This window comes from Mesocricetus auratus, unplaced genomic scaffold, assembly GCF_017639785.1.
Source record: "Mesocricetus auratus isolate SY011 unplaced genomic scaffold, BCM_Maur_2.0 Super-Scaffold_100001, whole genome shotgun sequence".
Classification (NCBI taxonomy): domain Eukaryota; kingdom Metazoa; phylum Chordata; class Mammalia; order Rodentia; family Cricetidae; genus Mesocricetus; species Mesocricetus auratus.
In genome coordinates this window covers 11,389,264-11,415,078 of record NW_024429187.1, presented here as the reverse complement: position 1 = coordinate 11,415,078, position 25,815 = coordinate 11,389,264, and the positions used below count along the sequence as shown (strand labels likewise).

The 25,815-nt window shown below is 45.0% G+C and overlaps 1 protein-coding gene across 23 annotated transcripts in view; it reads left to right on the top strand.

Moving 5' to 3' along the window:
* The first annotated feature begins 2,595 nt into the window (after positions 1 to 2,595).
* C2cd5 (C2 calcium dependent domain containing 5) overlaps positions 2,596 to 25,815 on the top strand; it is a 95,129-nt gene continuing 71,909 nt past the window's right edge. For all 23 annotated transcript variants that reach the window (XM_040743570.1, XM_040743568.1, XM_040743569.1 and 20 more), the window contains exons 1-5: positions 2,596 to 2,735; positions 2,943 to 3,073; positions 13,149 to 13,235; positions 21,162 to 21,333; positions 24,803 to 24,898. In XM_040743570.1, coding sequence (XP_040599504.1) covers positions 2,984 to 3,073; positions 13,149 to 13,235; positions 21,162 to 21,333; positions 24,803 to 24,898 — 445 coding nt within the window. In that variant the 5' untranslated portion in view covers positions 2,596 to 2,735; positions 2,943 to 2,983. The remainder of the gene's footprint in view (positions 2,736 to 2,942; positions 3,074 to 13,148; positions 13,236 to 21,161; positions 21,334 to 24,802; positions 24,899 to 25,815) is intronic.

The following is a 25,815-nucleotide window of genomic DNA, read 5'->3' as shown; positions in this document are numbered from 1 at the left end:
AAGGGAATGTCAAGGTACTTCCACCCTTTTCCCAAGACCCGAGACAGAGGTTTAATGTCTGTGTATCCAAAAGGTTGTGTGAGGAAACTAGAAAGGTCAGCTAATTGGCAAACAGTCCAGGTTTGTAGGAAATGTCATCCACAATGAACAGATAACATAAGGGCAACATCAAGGTGCTTATTATCAGACTAGAAACTGGACAAAGACTACCAAAAGGCTCTGGAGCAGAAAATCAAATCTCACCTCGCTAGAAGGGGAAAAGGCAAACGTGGGGAAGAAACAACCGAGAAGATCCAGTAAGCGCAATCTTACACGCAGATTTAATTAAAGACCGGTTCAATGAAGGGAAACAACAATATAGAGAACACCTGTTACATACTGGAACTTTGAATTGGCAAGGATTTTTTTTTCTTAAAGATTTATTTGTTTATCATGTGTACAGTGTTCTGCCTGCATGCCAGAAGAGGGCACAAGGTCTCATTATAGATGGTTGTGAGCCACCATGTAGTTGCTGGGAATTGAACTCCGGACCTCTAGAAGAGCAGCCAGTGCTCTTAACTGCTGAGCCATCTCTTCAGCCCCTGGTAAGGATATTGATAAGGGATGTCAGAGTTTAGAGAAAGCTACCAGTGCTTCCAAGGTAATTATGTGAGATTGTGTTCTTTTTTTGTTATAGTCTAAATGGATAGATGTGGTGATAATGTTTTATGATCTAATAAAGCCACTGAAAATCAGAATGCAAAGCTAGCCACAGTCATAGAAGCTGGGCAGTGGTGGCACACACCTTTAATCCCAGGACTCAGGAGACAGAGACAGGTGGATCTCTGTGAATTCGAAGCCACCCTGGGCCATAGAGAGTGAATCAGTCTAAAAGAGAAACAGAGCTCACGCCTTTAATCCCAGCACTAGAGAGGTATGTAAGACAGGAGCAGGGCATTCAGTATTCAGTCTTAGGCAGTTAGTCTCCAGCCACAATGAGGTCAGGACCTCCCCAGCCTTAGTAGAGGTAAGAGCTCTCTGGAGGCTTGGTTGCTTTGCTTGTCTGATCTTAGGCTTGAACCCCAATATCTGTGTCTGGGTTTTGATTATTTGTGCTACAGATGGATGTTCTCTAGTCCCAAAACTCTCCAACAATATGTATTTTAGATTTCCCCCTTTCTTTTGAGCAGGCCATTTTCTTTTTCTTTGAAAGAATTCATCTTCTCACATGGGCATAATTCCTTTTTCAGGAGGACTCTTTGAAAAGGCATTTCTGGTTCATTACTGCTTGGAGCAATTTTTCTATTCTGTTTTAATACCTTTGAAGCTAAAAAAGATCATGCTGATTATCTTTACTTATTTTTCCATTCCTAATACATTCAGTGCTATGATTTTTCCACTGGCATTTTAAATGTTGATATCAGTATTTGCTGCGGAGTATATTGGTAATGCTGGTTTTGCCGCGTGGTATGGAGCGATCTTGCTATGTCCTGTATGTGTACCTCAACCCCATCTTTTTCTGATCGTCTGAAGCTGTATATAATACTCCCCTGGGCAGCTCACATAGTGCAGGGTTTGGGGTTGGTTCTTTCGGGCTCTGTCTCACACTGACTACATCTACTGCGGCAGGCTCGCTACTTGCAGACTCTCAGCCAGCACTGTAGGCTCTCCCTTTAGGCTTGTAAATGCTTCACTAATTAGAGAGCTGTGTGTGCCCATCGTCCCAGCACCTGGGACGGTGCTGCAGAAAGACTGCATCGAGTTCAAAGCCAGCCTGGGCTGCACACCAAGGAAGAGGCCAGCCAGGGTCCAGGGTTACACCACTGGTAAGACCTTGTCTCAAAAACAAGCAAACAAATAAACAAATACCAAAACCAACCAACCAACCAACCAAAATCCCCCCAAACCCAAAAGTTCATACTAAGACAAGTAAGAATGTAAGGAAGGTTATTCGAGTGTGAAGCGAAATCTGTGACCCAGGACGAGGTACAAACGTCTATGACTGAAACAAGCCTGTCAGAAAAATGTTTATTCACTATCTGAGATGACTGTGTGTGTAATCTTTTATTATTATTATTATTTTCATTTTCTCGAGACAGGGTTTCTCAGTGTATTCTTGGCTGTCCCGGAACTAGCTCTGTACCCAGACTGGCCTCGAACTCATGTCGCCCGGGATGGCTAAGAACTCGAGGTACCGCCCCGGCCTCAGCCTTCCGAGCTCTGGGTTGACAGGTGTGCGTCCCCATCCAACCCTGAGGAGTCACAGAAAACCACCAAGCGCCCTTGTAAAGTCCTCTCGCAGGCTGGGCTGCAGCAGTCGGTCCGGGGGGATCCCGCAAAGCGCGGCGTGGCTGTGACCAGCGCCCCGATGCCCGGACGCCGCATCACCCGAAGGGAGGCTGGGTGGATGATGCGGGGCTCGACCTGCTTACCTGCGGCCCCACCCCCTCCCCAGCTCAGCCCCGCCCCTCTCGTCTGACCCCCCGCGGCGAATTCAAATCAGCCCCGCCGAAGGGGCCCGAGAACCGAGTGATCGATCGCTCCCCGCCCCGCCCCCCCGGCCCCGCCCCGCCCCTCCGGCCGCCATTTTTGGAAGGGTGGGAGGAGAAAGGCGGGGAGGCGCGGCGCCGGCTCCGCGGGACGCCGGCTGGACTGGGCGGCTGGAGGCCGCGCGCCGGGGCCCATCCTCCCGCGCGCCCCTCCGGAATGAGGCCTCGGCGCCCGCGCGCAGGGACGACCGGGCGCCTCCTCAGAGCGTGAGTGCGGCGGGGGTGCGCGCGCGCGAGCACGCGGGGCGGCGGGCGGGCGCGGGCTCGGCTGTCAGTTGGCGCGCGCCCCCGGCGCTGTTCCCTCCCCCCCCCCGCCCGCCCGCCCTCCGCTCCGCGCGCTCCCGGCGCCCGACCCCCCCCCTCCGCGCGGCCCCGCCGCGGGCTCGGCGCAGACGCGCTTGTTTGTTTCTGCAGGGATCCTAGGAGAGGCCGAAGCCGCCGCCGCTGCCGCCGCGATGCCGGGGAAGCTGAAGGTGAAAATCGTGGCCGGTCGCCATTTGCCGGTGATGGACCGCGCCAGCGACCTGACGGACGCCTTCGTGGAGGTGGGTGCCCCGCCCCGCCCCGCCCCGCTCGCCCGTCCCCAGCCCCCCGGGGCACCGGGCCCCCGCCCCCGCCGCCGCCGCCGCCCCCGCCAGGTGCGCAGGGCCCCCGCGGTCTGGACGCCTCCCCGCCACCTGCCCGTGCCAGGCGTGGCCCGGGGCGCCTCGCACGGCCCCGTTGGCGATCAGGAGGTGGCGGGCCCTGGCTGCAGCGGCGGGTCCAACTGTCCCGGGGAGCGCCCGCCCGCAGCCGCGTTCCCCAACACGGCCGGAATCACCGGTGCAAGCCCCGCACCGCTCCCGTGTAGACCGGCTGGGTGAGGAGCCGGCTCACGGGAATTGATTGCCTTGAGGTTAGGAAGTCAGTTAAGGGCCGTGGGGGGTGGGGGGGTTCAATGGCAAAATTGTCTTTAAAAAAAAAAATCCAACGATGAGTTTAAAAGTCAAGCAAATTAGCGCAGGCCCACGGCCCGGAAATGAATAACTCAGAACCTGAAAGAAGCCAAGGAGAAATTATAGTACAAGTCGACACAATGAGGCAGGTCACTGCAACAATAATCTTGCGTTTTATTAATACATGTGAACCATATATATACACACACACACACATGTACATATATATGGTTCAATACTATCATATATGTAATAGTATACTTCTACTCAATATAAAATATTCTTAAAGGTTCTAGAACCTAATTAACTGCAGTTCATCCCACTCATTTTTTTTTTTTTATGACAGTTGTTAAGCTTAGCTTCCTTTTCATTCAAAAAAGTGTTTGCTCTTGGGTCAGATGTTAACAGATCTACAGATAACTGGTAGTCTTAGGCCGAATGACCCACGCAGCTGATATTAATAACTAATACCTAACATGTCTGACTTCATTAGTGCACATTTGTGTTGTGTACTTTTAAGTTCTTAGTGCTTAGCAGCCCATCTAGGAGTGTTACCCCATGTCACAGGGTTAGGCAGCAAGAGGCCCAGGGGTGGTAATAATGTGCCTAAAATTACTTACCTTGTAAATCTGCACAGCCTAGGGCAGTCTGTTTTAGTATACTATTTCTGCCTCTCCAAGCAAGATGATGAAAGTTACATTTGAATGAGGGGACTTAATTCTGTATCAGAGTTTAAGAAGCCTTCCTAAAGAAATCGACAGTTGAGCTGAGCCTTGAGGAACACCCAGGATGTTTTCCAGGCAAAAGGAACAGCAAAGGCCCAGAATGTGGCACCTGAAATGTTCAGGGAGCCATTTTAGTGTGAGGCACACTTGGAGTAAAATGTGGGTATTGGAGTTTGTGGAGAAGGAGCAGGAAAGGTAGGTCAGATCAAGCCTCATTTTTTAGTCTATTCCCTCTTTGTAAGCGAGAATAACCCAGGAGAGGGTTTTCAGCAGAAATAAGATTAAAATTCATAGGATGGCCTGATGGACATATTTATTTTATTTAGAGTTTCACTAGATTACCTATGCTTACTTTGATAGGAAACTCCTGTCTCAAGCCAGTCATGATATTGCACACACCTATTTCTAGTGCTCAGAAGGCAGAGGCAGGTGCAGCTCTTAAGTTTGAAGTCAGTGTGGTCTACATCGTTCCAAGGCCAGCTAGGGATATATATTTAGACTCTACCTCAAACAAACAAACAAACAAACAAACATAACAAACATATAAAAACAAAATCTCCCACAGTCCTCTGCGAAGCTGGAATCACAGACGTGTGCCATCAAACCCAGCCTTTCCAGTAAACAGTTACTGAGGTTGTTTGCCAGGCCCTGTGCTATTTTGAGTCTTGCTGATTATGTGTGATGATTTTACAAGAAGGATTTTGTTTCCGATTTATGGAACTTTCATGTTGGCGACTGAGATAGACATTTAAAAAGTAAAGAACGTACTAAGTATATAATACAAGTTATGAGTACCATAGGAGAACACATAGAGAATAAGGAACATCTGGGTTAGGTTGACTAATCAGGGCCAACCAAGCAAACACATGTTGGATGAGAAGCACCAGCTACTGAGAGACTGTGAAAGGATGAGGAGGCAGAGGGGAAGCTGGAAGAGTCCGGGGTGCCCTGGGAATGAAGGAGAATGTAGGCAGCCATCTTTCGGCGAAGGGAAGAGAGCGCCGCGTGAGGCACGCTTGGGGAAAGGGTCAGGTGGCTGATGGTGCAAGGCTGTGGTTATGATTTGATCTTATAATTCAGTGGGTAACTCTTACTAAGTGGCACTTACTTGTAATGTGTTGTATCCAATGGAGAGTCTGTTGTAGTTCAGATAACAGGTCCACACGGTGGATTTGGTAATGGAAAGAAATGGGTGAGTTCCAGATCTATTTTGAAAGCAGATTAGAGCATTTGTTGGTAGATTGGAGCCAGGGATCAAGCAAAAGAAAAGTAAGGCAATTCCTCATTTTCTGGAGTAGACAGGTCATTTTCTGGAACTCTGCAGGGGCATGGGGATGGACTGAGGAGACCGTTTCCATCTGGGCATGTTTGGCTTGAGGTGTCTTAATTGCATTTGTCAAAGAGGAAATCGAATTTGTGGCTGTGATGTTCCAAAGGGCAGTTGGAGTTAGAAGAGGCATTGCTCAGTCCTGTGAGATCCAGCATTCCTTTATTATTATCTTGGTTGAGTTGTGGATTAAAAGTGCTTCAATTCATGTAAGTTACACCCCCTTTGATAAAATATATTTTGCTTTTATTTATTTGATTTATTTATTTATTTGTATAGCCTGGTTGTCCTGGAACTCCCACTGTAGATTACTGGCCTAGAACTTTGAGATTCACCTGCCTCTGCCTCCGAAGTGCTGGGATTAAAGGTGTATGCCACACTTGACTTTTAAAAAATATTATTTATGTATATGGTGTGGATGTGGGTGGGCGTGGGTGTGGGTGTGTACATGCTACAGCATGAATATAGATGTCAAAGGACAGTTTTTGGGAGTCAATTATATCCTGTCACTTTCAGTGATCAAATTCAGGTTGTTAGGTCGTGTGACTGGTTCTTTACCTGCTGAGATATCTAGCTGATCCTATATCACATATTTTGATGTCTATCTTGAGAGATACTCATGGAAAATATAATTTATATGTACTCATGATAAAATGAACACTAAGTTCAAATAGTAGATGGTTTTCGTGCCTGTGTGTGTGTGTGCGTGTGCGTGTGTGTGTGTGTGTGTGTGTGTGTGTGTGTGATTTCAGTATTGAAGTACTTGCTTATGAATGTAGTAGAAAGTAGAATCTAACCATATTGAGTGATTGGCTAGTTATTGAGCTCTGGTATATATCAGACACTGTAGTGGATGTCAGGGACATATGGATGAATACAGCAAGAATTTCTTTAGTTATAGCATGTACCTTTTGGTAGAAGGAGAGGTAATTTATATGCATATAGTTAAATAGTGTTCTAGACGGTGAGAAAATTTGTGTAGGCCTATAGGGAGTGTCTTTTGTGGATAAAATCATGTGAATAAGAATATCACATAGAAAGACAGTTGTAGGGACTGGAGAGATGGTTCAGGGCTCAGAACACCGAATGATCTTTCAGAGGATCCTGGTTCAGTTCCCAGGATCCATGTGACCATTTACCATGGTCTGTAACTGCAGTTCCAGGGAATTTGACAGCCTCTCTGGCCTCCATAGACACCAGAAATGCATGTGGTACACAGACATCCAAGCAAATAAAACACCTATACATATAAATAAAAATTAAGTAAAACAACCTGAAGCTTGGTAATGGTGGTGCACGCCTTTGATTCCAGCACTCGGGAGGCAGGCAGATCTATGTGAATTTGTGGCCAGCCTGATCAACAAAGCTATACAGAGAAACCCTGTCTTAAAAAAACAAACAAACAAAACCTTTCCACAAAACTTTACCACAAAACCTGGCCTGTAAAACTAGCTTAGAGTCTAGGTAGATTTTCTTTGAGACAGAATCTTACTATGTATCCCAGGCTGACTTTGAAGTCTCCAGATCTCCAAGTGCTGGGATTACAGTTGCCTTACATGGCTTTAGATATTTAGTCATGTGACTATCTATTGGGGTATTCAGAAACCATGATAAGAGGGAAATCACTGCTGGAGTCTTGCATTGCAGTACACTAGTGTTTCCAGATCTGCTTATGTACTGTCTCAATTGTCCCAAAGCGAGGCTAGGGAGATGGTTGAGCAGGTGGTTGCAGTGTCTTAGGTGTCTACTGTTGTAAAGAGACACCATGACCATGGCAACTCTTATAACGAAAACATTTAATTGGGGTGGTTCAGTCCATTACGATCATGGTTGGGAGCATGGAGGCTTGCAGGCAGTCTTACTAACAGGAAGTCGACTGACTGCCACACTGAGTGAAGCTTGAGAAAAAAGTCCTCAGAGCCCGCCTCCACAGTGATGCTCTTCCTCCAACAAGGCCACACCTCCTAATAGTGCTGCTCCCTTGATGGCCATTTTCTTTCAAACCTCCCCAACAGGCAAACCTGGCAATCAAGATCAGTCCTCAAACCTGTATGTTGGAAGGAAAGAACTGGCTTCCAGAAGTTGTCGTCTGATATACATATGTACATAAATAAGTCAGTTAATTCCTGTAATAAGAGAGGGTTCTTCTTTAAACTTTATTTTTTGAAGATTTTATTATGTATATACTGTTCTGCCTGCATGTATGCTTGCACGACAGAAGAGGGCACCAAACCTATTACAGATGGTGATGAGTCACCATGTGTTTCCTGGGAATTGAACTCAGGACCTCTGGAAGAACAGTTAGTGGTTTTAACCTTTGAGCCATCTCTCCAGCCCATTAAGAGAGGTTTCTTTCTAGTACCCACTTAGGGGCTGGCCCTGTCCTCTAACTTGTTAGAGAAGTGGGTTGTATCTGTGCTTGAAAAAACGTGACATTAAAGGTCACTTGAAGATGGGGTGTGGTGGTGCATGCCTTTTCCCCAGAGGCAGAGTCAGGTGGATCTCTGAGTTTGTGGCCAGCCTGGTGTACATAGGGAGTTCCATGCCAGCCAGACCTACATAGTGAGACTGTCTCAAAAACAAGTCATTTGAGTAGGAGGATAAGGGGAAGGAAACTGTTAATGGGTATGTAAAAAATAAGGAAAATAATGAAGTTTTAGTTTGGGGAAGAAGTTTCTAGAAAGAGGAAGCCATTAGTTTTAAAAATTTATCTTATGCCGGGCGGTGGTGGCGCACGCCTTTAATCCCAGCACTCAGGAGGCAGAGGCAGGCAGATCTCTGTGAGTTCGTGGCTGGGCTAGTCTGATAGCCTCCAAAACAATACAGAGAAATCCTTTCTCGTAAAACCAAAAAAAAAATTATTTTATGTGTATGAGTGTTTTGCCTGCGTGTACATATATTCGTCACATGCTTGACTGGTGTCCAAGGAGGTCAGAAGAGAGCATCACTCCTCTGGAACTGGAATTGAAGACAGCCGTGAGCAGCCATGTATTTACTAGGAATCAAACCCAGGTCCTCTGTAAGAGCTGCTGGAACTCTTAACCACTGAACCAGCTCTTCAGCCCCACTCCTCAAGCTTTAAATAACACTCAGAAGCAATTAAGACATGGAAGTGTCTAGACCGGTCAGTATGGGAGTTGTTACTGATCTTACTTGTGAAGTAGAAGCTCAGTCTAAGGACTTCAGAGGATTAGGATGCTTGGCGTGAGGAAGCAGCATGAATTGGCAGCTGTTGCAGGAAATGTGGGTCTGGAGAGAAGAGAGAAATCTGTGGTCCTTCAGGTGCATACAGCTTTTAGCAATGAAGGAAATAAGGTTCTAGGGCATATTTGTCTAATAGGAATTATTCAGCAGGAAGGAGAAAATTAGAGCAGGAGAAGGAGGATAATGAAGGATTACAATTAGCGGGATGATTATGTGATGTAGACTGTAACTAATATAAGCTCATAGGAGAGGGAGATAACGGAACCTGGGTCTCTAGCTCTTAATGAGAAACCACCTCCTTCCTTCCTGCTTTGCCGGTGTCAAGCTATCCATGTGCACTGCCATTTGGCACATTGTGAGAACTGTCCACAGATACACAGAAAAGTATCTTTTGAGTGACTAGGACACACTTGGTGACACAAAGCCAGGTGTAGAATGCATGTAATTGGTAGGACAGCTGGTGTTGAATAGATTGGGAAATGACTCATGCTTGGTAAAGGGGGTTCAGATTGCCAAGCAGCCTTGACGTTAGGGCAAGGCATCTGTCTATTCAGCAGCACTCTCCACTGGTTCCCGCTGACCCACTGAGCTGGAGTCTATTGCTCTCTGCTGCCAGACCGAACTGCTTCCTATGTGCGCCTGCATCGCCCACCAGTTGTCTAAAATGCTTTAGGAGGCGGTCATTTTATTCCCAGATAGGCTTTTGTCAACTGTATTTATATTGTAATTTATGTAAATCTTAGGTAAATCAATGAGTTTGAAAAGTTAGTTAATGCTATATAAAGATTTATAGGAATAGTCATTGATAATTGCTCTTGAATTAGGAGGAGAAAAAGATTTAAAAATAGAACTCTTTGATCACATTAAAATGTAAGTTATAATTTAAAACTATTGCAACCAGCTTTGAATTCTATCACCACATAATAAACCAGATCCCAGGTCCTGACAGGGTACTTTATATGGAAACTGATGTTCAACTAAATAGTAGACCTGTATTTAAGAGGCATTGCCTTTAAAGACAAGTGCATGTTTTTATATTTCATTATGAAATGCATGTAACTTGTAGTTAAAAAGATACTGTGTGTATGTGTTTGTGTGTTGTACATGTGCTATGGGCTGTGGGAATGAGGCTCAGATAGTCAAGCTTACAGTTAATTGTTTCCTGCCCAACTTAAGTTTTTAGTGACTGAGCTGACCAAATTTGGTGGAATAGCAGATCAAGTGTTTGTTCAAGTTGTGTTGGTTGAGGGAGTTTCTCCACGATGTGATGTGGAGACCGAGTAGTACAGATTGCTCTTCTCCAGCAGGGGGTGTGGCCAGCGATGAGCTGTGCAGGACCTCGTTTAATCGCCACGGAGGGACAGAAAACAAACAGTTCTTTTTGCAGGATCTCTAGGATGAAGAAGACAAGGTTTTTTGTTTTTTTAAACAAAGGAAATTTTAATAAATAGATCTTCATGCTACAAATTGGCTAAACCCGGCTGTTGTTTAGTGTTCATCCAAGAGTCTAAAAGGAGAAGAAAAGTATTTAATCAGTATTTTCCATCATACCAGGTGTTTTCATGGGTAATATGCAATCACAAAATGTCCCTGCAACTCCTCTTCAACAGATTAAGTAACTCCGGTTAAAAATCCCTGCTGTTCTAAAGGAAGATGTAAGATGTTCCTTTAATGGCTGACTAATAAAATTTCCTTTGAAGTAAAAACGGAAGAAGTGTGGTTCTCACTAGAAGGGTGATCAGATAATGGCCTTGTGTGGTCTAGTTTTCCCTTTTCTGTCTGTTGAAGTGTGGGGATTGTAGGTTTATCCTGAGTGGACAGTCAATACAAAGACGATAGACTGTCAGCACAGCTACTGCTGTGGAAAAAAGAGGGCGGGACTTAGAGCACGTGTGCCCTCTTTCCATCGAGCCAGACCCTTAAATATAGTTGGCATTTGAGTGGTTATATAATTCTAGCAAAGCTTACTTCAAACGTAGCAGTTTTAGGTAAACTTAAACAAAATGTATCTAAAACACTTACAAGTACAGCTCTTCTTGAATCCCTTGGTGCACTGATTGGATCAGGCCCCCCTAGACTGGTGGACAAAACCCAGAAGCTCCTCTACAGCTGGCCGAGGCTACCACCCGCAATCCCAGCCGCAAGTAGAAGCCGTGGGCTGAATGTTCTTTACATACTGTTTGTGAATGCCTTCCATTAGTTAAACAAACAAAAAACCACTTGAATGTTTTTAGCCAGTATTAAAGATTGTCAGGTGAACTATTTATGCGTTTAATGTGTATTTCATTACCTGTAGTTAAGTTGTGACTTTATAGCTGTAAATAAGAATTTAAAAATCTTTAGCTTGGATATATTAATACTCTTTAAGCATTTCCTTAGGGATGTATTAAAATGCCAGTTGTTAGAACTTGTGCTTTGTTAGGTATTATTAGTCAATTATTTTAGGCTATGGTATCAGAAAATGTTAGTTTTAAAAATTCATGTTTGTTTGCTAGACCTTTTCTTTTTAGAAATATGTTAATCTCATTTGATAGCTTGTTGCATTAACACTGGTAACCACCTTTGTGGAAGAAATTTTAGGTTTTTGTTTGTTTGTTTTAGCTTTTTGAGATAGGGTTTCTGAGTAGCTCTGATTATACTGGATCTCACGTTGTAGACCAGGCTGGTCTTGAACTCACAGAGATCTGCCTGCCTCTGTCTCCCGAGTGCTGGGATTAAAGTGGGTGCCAATACCACCTAGCCATATCATTGTCTGCTGTGCTGTTTGTAGTCGGAAGGTAGACTGCTTTATTAGAGGTGAAAATCATTAATACTGTGTTCCTCAACACATTGTATACTAGGCTGTCATTTCCATTAGATTTACATATTTACATACTTTTATATGTGAGAGAAAATACTCTTTTAAACAAAGGAAATTGAGGGACTTAGTCCTTTATGATCGTCTGTAATGTTTTTGTCTTTGGTGTCTTGTGGATCTTAAATGTACTCTGTAGGACAGTTGGTCTTGCACTCTTGGCAGTCAGTCCTGTCTCAGCCTTGTAAATACAGTGAATATAGGCATGTGCTACCCCTCCTGGCTAACTGTGACAAATTCGGGGCTTAGTTTTTTATGACATATTTGGCAGATGCCTTTCTCAGTTTCTTATTTATCTTGACTTTACGATATTGTAATAACATGTCAAATATTGCTATTTTTACGTGCTTTTAAATGTGTTTTTAAATTATTATTTTACTCTTTAATCAAGCTACCTAGGTACTAAGTACTTCAAACTGTAAAACTAAGTAGAACAATATGCAGAAGAGAAAGTACAGTTTTGTATATTTTACTTTAAGTTTCTTGGCAGTGAAGGTCCTTGTTGGCAAAGGGTGAGGGCCTAGAAGAAGGGTTTAAAGGGTAGATCGGGGACAGCAAGGTGGTAGGGGTAAAGGTGTCCTTTGCCAAGCTTGATGACCTCAGTTTAATCCCTTGGACTCCCCAAATTGTCTTCTGATCTCCTCTGCCTCATGACACATGCACATACATACAAAATAAGTGACTGTGGTTGAAGTTTTTATTAAATGTAGCTTTAAGAATGGGGAGGAGGTTAGAAAGCCACTTTTCGTATGCTGCTTTCAGGTTGCTTGACCACTTCCAAACCCAGTCTGAGGTTTCACAGTTGCTCTTTTGGGGTGGCGGGCCAGGAGCAAATACCAGGGCTTAACTTGCTCTCTTCCCTTTTTAGTTTTGGTCTTTGTGATTTAGTGCATGCCGGGCTGACTGTGAACTGAGATCGTCTCGCCATACATACAGCTCCTTTCATTTTCTTTGAGGATGGGAACATAAAATAGAGCGGTTTATCACTGACCACTGTGTGCACGGGTAACAGATGTAAAAAATGATAAGCGTGAGGAAGTTAGAAAACAAAGAGCTATGACTATGGCCTTGTATTTATTAATGGTGTGTTTCTGGCTTCTCTTGCTTAGATGCTGAGAGGATGTCTTCTGTACCTTCTGATTTTGTTATAGCCCTTCTCCTTCAGGTGGACATGCCAGCTCCTTTCTCAGGGCGGGTGTCATGATAATGTTCTCTGTCTCCTATGGAGCTGGTCAGGTGGACCAGTGATCCGTTATGCCCTGTATCCTACTTGCTTACCTGGGCAGAGCAACCTTTTTTTTTTTTTTTTTTAGGATGTCTGTCTTTTTTCCTTCATTTTGTTAACCCTCACTTTGCTTAGCTGCTACTAACACTTGCTAGCTCCCCTGAAACACCCCCCCCCCCAGTTATTAGATAATCTCTCTTTATGCAGACCAGACTGGCATTGAGTTTAGAGATCTGACTCATCTGCTGTCTTGAGTACTGGGATTAAAGCCGTGTGCCACCACTGCCAGCTTAGTTTTTACTCGTGTTTCTGATACTTGTGTTTGAATAATTTCCTCTTCTTTTTTAAAGGTAAAATTTGGTAATACAACCTTTAAGACAGATGTGTACCTCAAGTCACTCAACCCTCAGTGGAACTCGGAGTGGTTTAAATTTGAGGTAAGCTACTAAATGTGTCTGTTGTTTGGGTGTATCCTTTCTGTCCTGTAAAGCAGATGACCCTGGAACTCACAGAGATCCACCTATCTCTCTCTGCCTCCCAAGTGCTGGGTTTAAAGGCATGCACCACCACTGCCCTGCTGGAACATTGAGCTTTTGAAGTATTACATCATAGTTGAAATATATGATAATGCAGGAGAAAAATGGGTGTCCTCATAGGCATTATGTTCTTTGAGTTTTCTTTGGGTTCTAGGGTATATTAGATCTGAAGACTTAGAAACAAAGCCTTGTCTTTTTAACTACTTTGTATCTACAATGTCACTGTGGTTGGCCTTGAACTCCTGAACCTCCTCCCAGTACTAGGATTATAGGCATCTGACACATGCTGGCCTTGATCTGAGGCCCTTCTGCCTTAGCCTCCTGCACAGCTGGCTCGTTGCACTTCGCTCAGCTTCGTTTTAGGTACACCTCAGTAGTGCTAACTACATTTACAGTGTTCTGCAAACATTACCTACTGTTTCCAAAATGTGTTTATTACCCTAAACAGAAACTGTACTCGTACTCTTTGAGCCATAGTTTCCTTTTCCTTTTTTCTAGACTCTGGTAACTTCTTCCTGTTTCTTTGAATTTGCTTGTGATAGAACTCATCATGCAGTTGAGGATGACTTTGAATTTCTGGTCCTTCTGCTTCTATTTCTAGAGTTCTGGGATTACAGACATTTGTTCTTAAATTTTGTTCATTTATTCGGTGTGTATAGGTGTTTTGCTTGTCTATATGTATGAGCACCATGTATTTATTATACATGGTATCCAGAGAGGCTTGGAGAGTTAAACTCTCAAAGAGCAGCCAGAGCTCTTAACCCTTGAGCCATCTCTCCAGCCCTGAGGGTTTTTCCCCGTTGAGCCAGACAGGGATTCTCTGTGTTGCCTTAGTTGGCCTGGAACTCACAAAGATCCTCCTGCCTCTGCCTTCTGAGTGATGGGATTAAAAGTGTACACCACCACCCAGCTTATTTTTAATTTAATTATTGATCTTTTTATTGTTGAACTTTAGAAGTTCTTTATGTGTGTGTATTTATATGTATATATATATACTCATATATGTATATTTGTGCTAAGGATTGCTCTTAGGGGTTTATATGTTTTATATATCTTTAGTATCTGTTCTTATCATATACCACTTGTAGATAATTTGCTTTTTGATATAGTTCAGTTCAGTACATAGAGATTCATGTTGCTGTCTATACTTTTGGTATTAAAAACCTACTCCCTGTGTTTCCTTTTAAGATAGCATGGCTCAGCTCTTCTCTTATCTGTAGGTCACTGATTAATTTTCAGTGAACTTCTCTAACGGTATGAGGTGTCTAGCTACTTTCCTTTTTGTGCATGTAGAAATTCAGATGTTTAATCTCTGTATGTTAAGAGATTCTTTCTCTGTTGAAGAGACTTAGCACCCTTCACAAGTCTACCTGGGTCTGGAGAGATGGCTTAGTGGTTAAGAGCTCTGACTGCTTTTCCAGAGGGCCTGAGTTGGATACCTGACATTCAAGTGAGCAGCTCACAGCTGTCTAGAGAGCTCCTGAGGAACCAGTGCTGTTTTCTGGCCTCCACAGGCACTTGTACTTACATATGCACCTATAAAACACGCACGCACGTATGCATGCACTCTCTCTCTCTCTCTCTAATAAGTCACCAGGGGAGGGGCCTGGTCCTGCCTCAACGTTAATGTTACAGACTTTGTTGACTTCCCATGGGAGGCCTTACCCTTTCTGAGGAATAGATGGGGGTGGTTTGGGGGGGTGGGGAGGAATGGGAGGAGAGGAGGGAGGGGAAACTGTGGTTGGTATGCAAAATGAACAAAATTTAAAAATAAAAAAAAATGTCACCAGAAAGGGCTATCTGTGAGGTATATACCAACACTAGGGACTCATTCTCATTGGCTGTGGCTGCTGCAGGTTTTGGAAGCAGTTGTGAGTCTGTGGGGTGTGTTGGCTGACAGAGGGTTGTGAGTCTGTGGGGTGTGTTGGCTGACAGAGGGTTGTGAGTCTGTGGGGTGTGTTGGCTGACAGAGGATTGTGAGTCTGTGAGGTGTGTTGGCTGACAGAGGGTTGTGAGTCTGTGGGGTGTGTTGGCTGACAGAGGGTTGTGAGTCTGTGGGGTGTGTTGGCTGACAGAGGGTTGTGAGTCTGGGGTGTGTTGGCTGACAGAGGGTTGTGAGTCTGGGGTGTGTTGGTTGACAGAGGGTTGTGAGTCTGTGAGGTGTGTTGGCTGACAGAGGGTTGTGAGTCTGTGGGGTGTGTTGGTTGACAGAGGGTTGTGAGTCTGTGGGGTGTGTTGGCTGACAGAGGGTTGTGAGTCTGGGGTGTGTTGGCTGACAGAGGGTTGTGAGTCTGTGGGGTGTGTTGGCTGACAGAGGGTTGTGAGTCTGTGAGGTGTGTTGGCTGACAGAGGGTTGTGAGTCTGTGGGGTGTGTTGGCTGACAGAGGGTTGTGAGTCTGTGGGGTGTGTTGGCTGACAGAGGGTTGTGAGTCTGTGGGGTGTGTTGGCTGACAGAGGGTTGTGAGTCTGTGGGGTGTGTTGGCTGACAGAGGATTGTGAGTCTGTGAGGTATGTTGGCTGACAGAGGGTTGTGAGTCTGTGGGGTGTGTTGGCTGACAGAGGGTTGTGAGTCTGGGGTGTGTTGGCTGACAGAGGGTTGTGAGTCTGTGGGGTGTGTTGGCTGACAGAGGGTTGTGAGTCTGTGAGGTGTGTTGGCTGACAGAGGGTTGTGAGTCTGTGGGGTGTGTTGGCTGACAGAGGGTTGTGAGTCTGTGGGGTGTGTTGGCTGACAGAGGGTTGTGAGTCTGGGGTGTGTTGGCTGACAGAGGGTTGTGAGTCTGTGAGGTGTGTTGGCTGACAGAGGATTGTGAGTCTGTGAGGTGTGTTGGCTGACAGAGGGTTGTGAGTCTGTGGGGTGTGTTGGCTGACAGAGGGTTGTGAGTCTGTGGGGTGTGTTGGCTGACAGAGGGTTGTGAGTCTGGGGTGTGTTGGCTGACAGAGGGTTGTGAGTCTGGGGTGTGTTGGCTGACAGAGGGTTGTGAGTCTGTGGGGTGTGTTGGCTGACAGAGGGTTGTGAGTCTGTGGGGTGTGTTGGCTGACAGAGGGTTGTGAGTCTGTGGGGTGTGTTGGCTGACAGAGGGTTGTGAGTCTGTGGGGTGTGTTGGCTGACAGAGGGTTGTGAATCTGGGGTGTGTTGGCTGACAGAGGGTTGTGAGTCTGGGGTGTGTTGGCTGACAGAGGGTTGTGAGTCTGTGGGGTGTGTTGGCTGACAGAGGGTTGTGAGTCTGGGGTGTGTTGGCTGACAGAGGGTTGTGAGTCTGTGGGGTGTGTTGGCTGACAGAGGGTTGTGAGTCTGTGGGGTGTGTTGGCTGACAGAGGGTTGTGAGTCTGTGGGGTGTGTTGGCTGACAGAGGGTTGTGAGTCTGTGGGGTGTGTTGGCTGACAGAGGGTTGTGAGTCTGTGGGGTGTGTTGGCTGACAGAGGGTTGTGAGTCTGTGGGGTGTGTTGGCTGACAGAGGGTTGTGAGTCTGGGGTGTGTTGGCTGACAGAGGGTTGTGAGTCTGGGGTGTGTTGGCTGACAGAGGGTTGTGAGTCTGTGGGGTGTGTTGGCTGACAGAGGGTTGTGAGTCTGGGGTGTGTTGGCTGACAGAGGGTTGTGAGTCTGTGGGGTGTGTTGGCTGACAGAGGGTTGTGAGTCTGTGAGGTGTGTTGGCTGACAGAGGGTTGTGAGTCTGTGGGGTGTGTTGGCTGACAGAGGGTTGTGAGTCTGTGGGGTGTGTTGGCTGACAGAGGGTTGTGAGTCTGTGGGGTGTGTTGGCTGACAGAGGGTCAGGGTGAAGGAAGGTGGGTGGTAGCCGAGGCTCTCTCTGGCAGAGACGAGCCCAGCTAAGTGACAAGCTCTGAGATGGAAGGAGAGGTGGACAGGGTTGGGGTTGCTCATGTCCAAGTGCACCTAACCCTGGAGAGCTTCTAAGGTTTGCCGGAGGTGCTTCCCATCTCCTCATCTAGGGCTGTTTTCTTTTCCTTTCCTGCCGGCACTTTGTCTCCTGTCTATTGGACAGGATCCTCTCTAGGCGTCATCGGGCGTTTGATGACTCTCTGGAGTAGTCTCTACCCTATACTAATCCAGTCTCTCTTGTTCTGCCTATGAAGTGTTAGTCTCTCTAGCTCTCTGGCTTCTTTATGGACGCTGTCTGCACAAACATCTGTTCATGTTGAACCCAGCCATCTCCTGGTAGTGTCTGCCTTGTCCCTCTGTGCACCAGTCATTTTTAAATAGATGGCTGAGTTTCCGACAGGCCCAGCTCCACTGGTGTGTTTGGGGACAGGGTGATGCAGCACTGGAGGGCCTTCTCTTAAGTACACTTGCTTGATTTCCTCTTCTGCAGCCCCTCCATCGTGGTCCCATGTAGTGCAGGGAGTGATTCCTGTGTCTTCTTTTCTGGGCCTTCCTTTAGTCATGTGTAAGCCTGGGCAGAATGGAGCCCCATGTCCTTTAAGGAAAGAGAATGAGGGCCGCAAACTGTCGGCTGGTCTGAAGGTTGCTTTGGTTCTGCTGTGAGCCTTCCAACCTAGCAGAGAAGGAAGGGAGTCGCAGTGCTTTGCTCCTGGTCAATGGCAGGGTTGTGATCACTCCTTTATTGCCAGAAAGCTCATTCTATAAGAGTTGGGATGCTGGTTAGCTGCCTGTGTGAAATACTGAGGTCCGAATGGAGAAAATGGAAGTCCTATTCCTGGTACTTGCTAATTTACACATGTCTGCACATATGCTGCCCGTTTTAAGCTTCCATTTTCTTCAGTGTGTATCCTTTCAGAGGGTGGTATAATTATGTGTTCATACGGGAAGTTATGTGTATGTTAATATGAGCTGGCACCAGTGAAACTGGATGATATTCTTGAATGAGTTAGGCATAGAATTGGTTTAAATATTGGCATTTTGAGACACTTGCATCCTTTAGATAATATAGAGGTGTAAGTAGTATGGTATGCTGTCTTAGTCACTGTTTTAATGCTGTGAAGAGACACCATGACCAAGGCAATACTTATAAGAGAAAATATTTAATTGGGGGCTTGCTTACAGTTTCAGAGGTTTAGCCTATTATCCTCATGGTAGGAGCAGGTGTAATGCTGGAGGACTAGCTAAGAGCTACATCCTGATCCACAGGCAGAGATAGATGGACTTAGTGCCACTCCCTGGTGACTAAGTACTCATATATAAGCCTATAGAGCTATTCTTTTTTCTTTATTATTTTAATTTTAAATAGCTTGTTTTACATGTCAATCCCAGTTCCCTCTCCCTCCCCTCCTTCCTCTCCCCCCCACCATCCCCCAGGAGCTATTCTTATTTAAAACACCACATTCCACTTCCTGGCCCCCATAGGCTTATACTCATATCATAATGCAAAAAATGCATCTGTCCAACTTCAAAAGTCCCCATGGTCTATCAGAGTCTCAGTGGTGTTTGAAAGTTCAAAGTTTGAAGTCTTTGCTGAGACTCATGTCTGTTTTGTAACTGTAACCTCTGGTAAAATCAAAGTAAAAAACGCAGATCACATACTTCCAACCTGACAGAGTGGAGAAGTACTAGACAAAAGCAACACCTGAAATCAGTAGGACAAACTCCACACTATCCATCTCCATTTATGATATCAGAGCCCTTTTCAGATCTCCAGATCCTTTCAGCTTTGTTGACTGCAACACACTTCTCTCTCTTGGGCCAGTTCCACTCCTGCTCTGAAGCTCTCCTTGGCAGGTATCCCTTGATTCTGGCATCTCCAACATCACTGGATCTCCAAGACAATCCACCTTCACAGCTTCACACAACGGCCTCTGGGCCTTCATGCATGGACACTCCTGACATACCCTGGTCTCAGCAGCTTTCCTTAGTCATGGAGGGAGATTCCACAACACTTTTCTTGTATTGAAGTTTAATTCTTCTACTTGCTAGGCTTGAAGCATAGCCCCCTCATTCAAATACATTTTCATCAGCTTTCTGTTTTTGATGGTTTCTTTCACTGATTAAGCTTTTCTTAATTACTTTTTACAAGTTGGAAACTGAATGGAGTAGAGTCTTGCCCTGAGGTCATCACTCCTTTTTTTTCTCATTTAGCATTAGGTTTTTGTTTAAACTCTATCTCTTTGCACACTGGACTTAGCTCCATTGTACTTCCTGGTGCTCCATTTCTCTTCAAACTACGTTTTTTACTTTTCCTTGCTTAGCTTGCTCCTTTTCATTATAGATCTGTATGAGAATGATCACTGATAACCACATGACAAAGTCAATGCTAGGCTATCTTGAAACCTCTGCCAATGCCATCAATCCCAAATTCTTCAATTTAGCCTCAGGCAGATTTTTTTGGACAAGGGCAGAAAACAGCCACATGCTTCTCTAAAATATCTCAAGAATAGTCTCTAGGCCATTTACTAATGTTCTCTGACACAACCCAAGCCAGGCCATCATAATCTATATCACTCTCAGCACCACTGTCTTCCATGCTCCTACTGCTATGTCCCATTAAGCCCCACTTAAAACATTCACCTGCTTTCCTAATCCAAAATCCCAAAGTCCACATTCGTCAGTAAGCAGCATGGTCAGGCTGTCACAGCAACACCCCACTCCTGGTACCAGTTTATGACTTAGTCACTGTTCTGTTGCTGTGAGATCATGACCAAGGCAACACTAAGAGAAAGTATTTAATTGGGGACTGGCTTACAGTTTCAGAGGTTTAGTCATTATCATGGGCTAAATGGGAGCAGGCATACTTCTGGAGAAGTAACTGAGAGCTACATCCTGATCTTAGGAAAGAGGGAGAGGGAGGGAGGGAGGGAGGGAAGGAGGGAGGGAGGGGGAGAGAGAGAGAGAGAGAGAGAGAGAGAGAGAGAGAGAGAGAGAGAGAGCCCTTGAGCCTCGCATAGCCTTTGAACACTCTATGATCCCCAGTGACACATTTTTTTAAAAGACCACACCTCCTAATCCTTTTAAGTAGTGCCACTCCCTGGCGACTAAACATTCTAATATATGAGCCTGTGGGGAACATTCAAACTACCACATATGATAAAGAAGCAAAATTGCAGGTTGAAAATCTACTGCTATACTTGGGCTTCAGCTCACAGCCAATAAGATGTCCAATTGGGAAATTGTCATAGTGGACAGTTGTTACTATTACTAATGATCTCCATGTGGGGTGTACCTGTATTTCTCAAAAGAGCCACTTCCAAGTGGTTTAGCTGTGTCTGAGCTTTCTACCAAGGGACTCCGTTGTAGGCACTGTTCTTCCTTGAAGTAGCTTTTCTCTGAAGGTTTCCATGAGTTTGGTGGATCCCTTTAAGAGTTTTCCCACCTTACCATTTGCAAGACAGGCTGGGAAATGTAGTCTTTTATGGCCATATTGCTACTCAGGTGAAACATCTAAACATTTAAATTATTTCTGAGAAGCCAGGCTTGGTGGCGCACACCTTTAATCCCATCACTGGGGAGGCTGAGGCAGGCAGATCTCTGTGAGTTAGAGGCTAGCCTGGTCTACAGAGCAAGTTCCAGGACAGCCAAGGCTACAGCCAGGGCTGCATAGAAAGACCCTGTCTCCAGTGTGTGTAAGTGCGTGCGTGTGTGTGTGTGTGTGTGTGTGTGTGTGTGTGTGTGTGTGTGTGTGTGTGTGTGTGTGTTTTGTAGTTCTGGAATTGCATTTAAGGCCTTGTAGTACATATGCTACACAGATACTCCACCACTGACTTACGGTGTTCTGCCCTAGTTATCACACTTGTGTATGCTAATCTCTCTTCCCCTGCCTTACAGGGTAATCGATAATGCTCCTGTTTGGTTTGGTAGTATGTGGCTTTGTGATACTTAAGATTGAAAGGTATAAGATTTAATTCAGGGTGTGCTTTCAGGTGGATGATGAAGATTTACAAGATGAACCTCTGCAGATCACTGTTCTTGACCATGATACTTACAGTGCAAATGATGCCATTGGCAAGGTGTACATTGACATCGACCCTTTACTGTACAGTGAAGCTGCCACAGTCATCTCAGGGTGGTTCCCAATTTATGACACCATACACGGTAAGGAGTAGCATTGCAAGGAAATGAAATGCAGTCTTAATCTGCTCTGTTTACCTTTTGTACCTTTCGCAAGATACCTGAAAAACAAACAAGTAGCCAAGTGTTGCTGAGAGAATGCCCATTTCTCTGAACACAGTTAAAATGCCTGCGGATTCTATGTGACAGAGCAGTAAATGCGTTAGTTAAAAGCTGTCGTGAGGGTTAGGGTTTGGGTCTGGTGGAACAGTTTTCTAGTCAGCATTATACTTCAGGACAGTCTCTAGCACAGACTCCAGGAAAAGAAAAAGTAAAATACAGAATAATGTATTGTTATTCCATATTATAAAGACATATTTTCAAAGTGATTAATACTGGTATTTGCTTCCTGAAAGATTCCCAAAGTCTCTTTGTTCTTTAAGGCTGGGTTGTTAGCCAGGAATGATGGTGTATGCCTTTCATCCCAATACTTGGTAGGCTGACTAGGAGGATTATGAGTTCGAGGCTAGCCTGTCGGTGTAGGAACACCTGAAGTCCCTGAAATGCTGCTGTGGGTTTTGTGATTGAGAGCTGCTTTCAACACAGTGATTGTTCATTTACTGTTTTTATTCAGTTTCTCACAAATATGTAATGTTTTAGAGGAGTTAAGATATGTTGTAGAGCAGAAGTTAGACTCCTTAACAGGACATTGGTAGAGATTTGTAAAGATGTCACAGTGCACTCTTGTCACTATTTTTATTGTTTTAGAAAATAACTTTTTACAAAAAGTTAATGCTCATTTATTATGAGTAAGTAAAGCAACGGTTAATGTTTTTGAAAATTGGTAATCTGAATTTTATTATGGTACATATAGATAGATAATAACCTTTATAAAAATGAAATTCTCAGTAATTTTTAGATTGTAAATGGGTCCTACAGACAGAAAACCTAAGACTTACTATTGTAAGTGTACAGCTGCATTTGAGGGCTTGTGCCCCAGGACTGACACAAGCGTCCCAGCCTTGCGTCTGTGCTGCTGCATTTTTTTTCCTGACCTGGCAGTTTCACTGAGAGGGGATAGCAATAAAGGAGTGAGATGTTTGTCATAAAGCAAGACATTTGTGTACAGATTCAGTATAACGTTGTCTATATTCTAGTATTTACTAACATTCAAAATAATAAAACAGAATGAGAAATGGGACTTTAAAGTAGCTTAGATAGTATTATAGGTCCTGTTTTTTTTTTTTTTTTTTTCGGGGCACAGGGGTTCAGAGGCAGGGTTTTCCTGTGGCTTTGGAGCCTGTCTTGGAACTAGCTCTTGTACCTGGCTGGTCTTGAACTCACAGAGATCTGCCTGCCTCTGCCTGCCAAGTGCTGGGATTAAAGGTGTGCACTACCAATGCCCATATAGGCCCTGTTTTCTAGTCAGATGAAAATGTTTTCAGAAAACAGTGAAATAGGTATAACTGTGATATACTATCAGTTGTAAAATTCATGTTATAAAACATGATGGTCTCAAAGTTATTAAAATAAAAGAATTTTAATATGTAACAATAATAGAAATGTAGAATATATGTGGTGCTATATTATTTATGATTTATTAAAGCTTGCCTGAGGATTCAGAAAGCAAAGTCAGCAATCAAGAAGTCAGGTGGTGGTGGTACACACCTTTAATCCCACCACTTGGGAGGTATAAGTAGATAGATCTCTGTTAGTTCAAGGCCATACTGATGCTACAGGACTTATATCTGGTCTTAAAGAGAAACAGCTCATACAAAGATGATCTCAGCCCTTGGGATCGCACGTCTTTAATCCCAGGACTCATGAGAGGTATTTAAGACAGGAACAGGGTCTCAGAGCTGGCATTCATTCTTCAGGCACATTGAGGATAGGAAGGAATTGAATTCTCCAGTCATGCTGAGGAGAGGCAGCAGTCTGAGGCTTAGTGAGAGCTCATGGAGACAGGATCATTCTGAGGTAGAGGTGAGAGTTAGTGGTTTGGCTGCTTTGCTTCTCTGATCTTTAGCTTGAAGCTTGAACCCCAGTGTCATTTCGGGGTCTTTTATTTATCATATTGTCTCTGGGTCTTTTAGTTATCAATATTGTCTCTGGGTCTTATTTATTGTGCTACAAATGTATGACACAATGCTTATGCTTGCCTAGCTCCATTCCTGGATTATAAATGATTTCCTCTCTTCTCCCCTCACCCTCTGTTTTATACAGTGTGTGTACTGTACTTTATCTTCATAGTCAGGAAGTAAATACGATCAAATGCTATTGCAGTTAAAAAGATGTGCTCAGAGTCTAGGGAGATGCTTAGTTGTCAAAGTGCCTGCTGTGCAAGCATGAGGACCTCAGTTTGGTCCTCAGAAGCTGCGCAGAGCAGGGCACACCAGTATTGGGGACAGCAGAGCAGGGCACACAGTATTGGGGGACAGCAGAGCAGGGCACACCAGTATTGGGGGACAGCAGAAAGATCCTCTGGCTGGCAGGTTGTTAGCCAAGTCAGCAAGTTTGAGGTTTAGAGAGAGACCCTGTTTCAAAGAGGGGAGTGGGTGAGGAAATGGCTCAGTCATTAACGTGATTGCTATGCGAGAACAAGAGGCTGAGCTCTGATCCCTAGCACCCATGTAAAACTTAGCACTTCTGTAATCCCAGAACTCGAGAGGTAGAGCCAGACAAATCCCTGGGGCTCACTGGTCAGTCAGTGATGCTAAAGACAGAATTACAGGCTTGGATTAAAGACAGTACATAGCTGTGTGCATGAATTTCCCAACATTTAGCATTAAAGGCTGTTCCTGATTAGCTTAATATGGCCTCTGTGTTTGAAATATCTCTTCTTGTCTTAGTAAATTCTTTTCTGAAGGTCTTCCTTCATCAGCACTGAGTTTACAAGAGATCAAGACAGTCGAGTGTAGGTATGTAATAAATGTTTAGCAGTAAGGACTAGGTCATTCTGTTTTATTGCAGCATGTTCTGAAAGCCCCACATATAAAACTTCTCATATTAAGTCAGAGTCTTAATGGATTCTGTCCTTGCTGTCATAAAGAACTGACTCTTCCTTCTTGACCTCGCCCTCATTAGTTATCAACGCTGTGATAAACCTAATTAAATACTAATTTCTTCTTTAAAAGGGGATGTCACTACTGTGGGAGTGGCCTCCCTGGGTTGATGTGAGCACACTGAGTGTTTAGTGGGTCATCTCCTAGACTCAGCAGGTCTTTCCACCACTGCCGTCAGTCACCGTTTACAGCGGGGCTTCCTTCAGGCAGTCTTGACTCCAGCGGGCTAGCCTTTGGTAACAGTGGGTGTGGACACTCCTCCCAGGCTGCCTGCCACGCTTAGCTTCATGTACCACGTGACCTGTCGGGAGCGAGAATATCTAGGAAGTAAAGCTAACTTTACTGTTACACAGTGCTTACTCGAAGATCAGTAATTGCATCTGTTTGCATCATGGTTTTATTGTATGTTGTTTACTCGACATAGAAACTTGATTTTCTTTTTAAATCTGTAGGCATCCGTGGAGAAATCAATGTTGTTGTCAAAGTAGACCTCTTCAATGATTTAAACAGATTTAGACAGTCATCATGTGGGGTCAAGTTCTTCTGCAGTAAGTACATGCATTGCCTTGTTTAACAGGAAAATTTAATACTCAGATGGATTAATGGTTTTGAGACCAGAGAGGAAAATGTTCAATTTCTAGAAACAGTCACTATAGCTCTGTGACTGTTTGGTTTTTAGAGTAAATGGTGTCTAATTTTTACAAGTTATTGGAAATTTTTGTTTAAAAAATCCAGAGGCATTTTGCTGTGGTATAGAATGCTGAATGAGGTGAGCACTATGGATGGCACTATGCAGCAGCCTGCAGCCCGGACACGTGAGACCCCAGGGCAGTGACGCGCACACACACGCGCACACACACACACACACACACACACACACCTGGACACGTGAGACCCCAGGGCAGTGACGCACACACACCTGGACACACGCACACACACCTGGACACGTGAGACCCCAGGGCAGTGACGCACACACGCCTGGACACGTGAGACCCCAGGGCAGTGACACACACACACGCGCACACACACACACACACACACACACACACACCTGGACACGTGAAACCCCAGGGCAGTGACACACACACACGCGCACACACACACACACACACACACACACACCTGGACACGTGAGACCCCAGGGCAGTGACGCACACACGCGCGTGCACACACACACACACACACCTGGACACGTGAGACCACACACATACACCTGGACACGTGAGACCCCAGGGCAGTGACGCACACACACACCTGGACACGTGAGACCACACACACACACACACACACACACCTGGACACGTGAGACCACACACACACACACACACACACACACACACACACAGAGTACTCTGCAGGCTCATGCCAATCTCTGTTAGTGGGTTGAACACCCCTAAGTGGTCATCCTCAGCACATGAATATGTTTTTTGAGAAAATAGGTATGGATGTTCCCCTTTTGAATCTG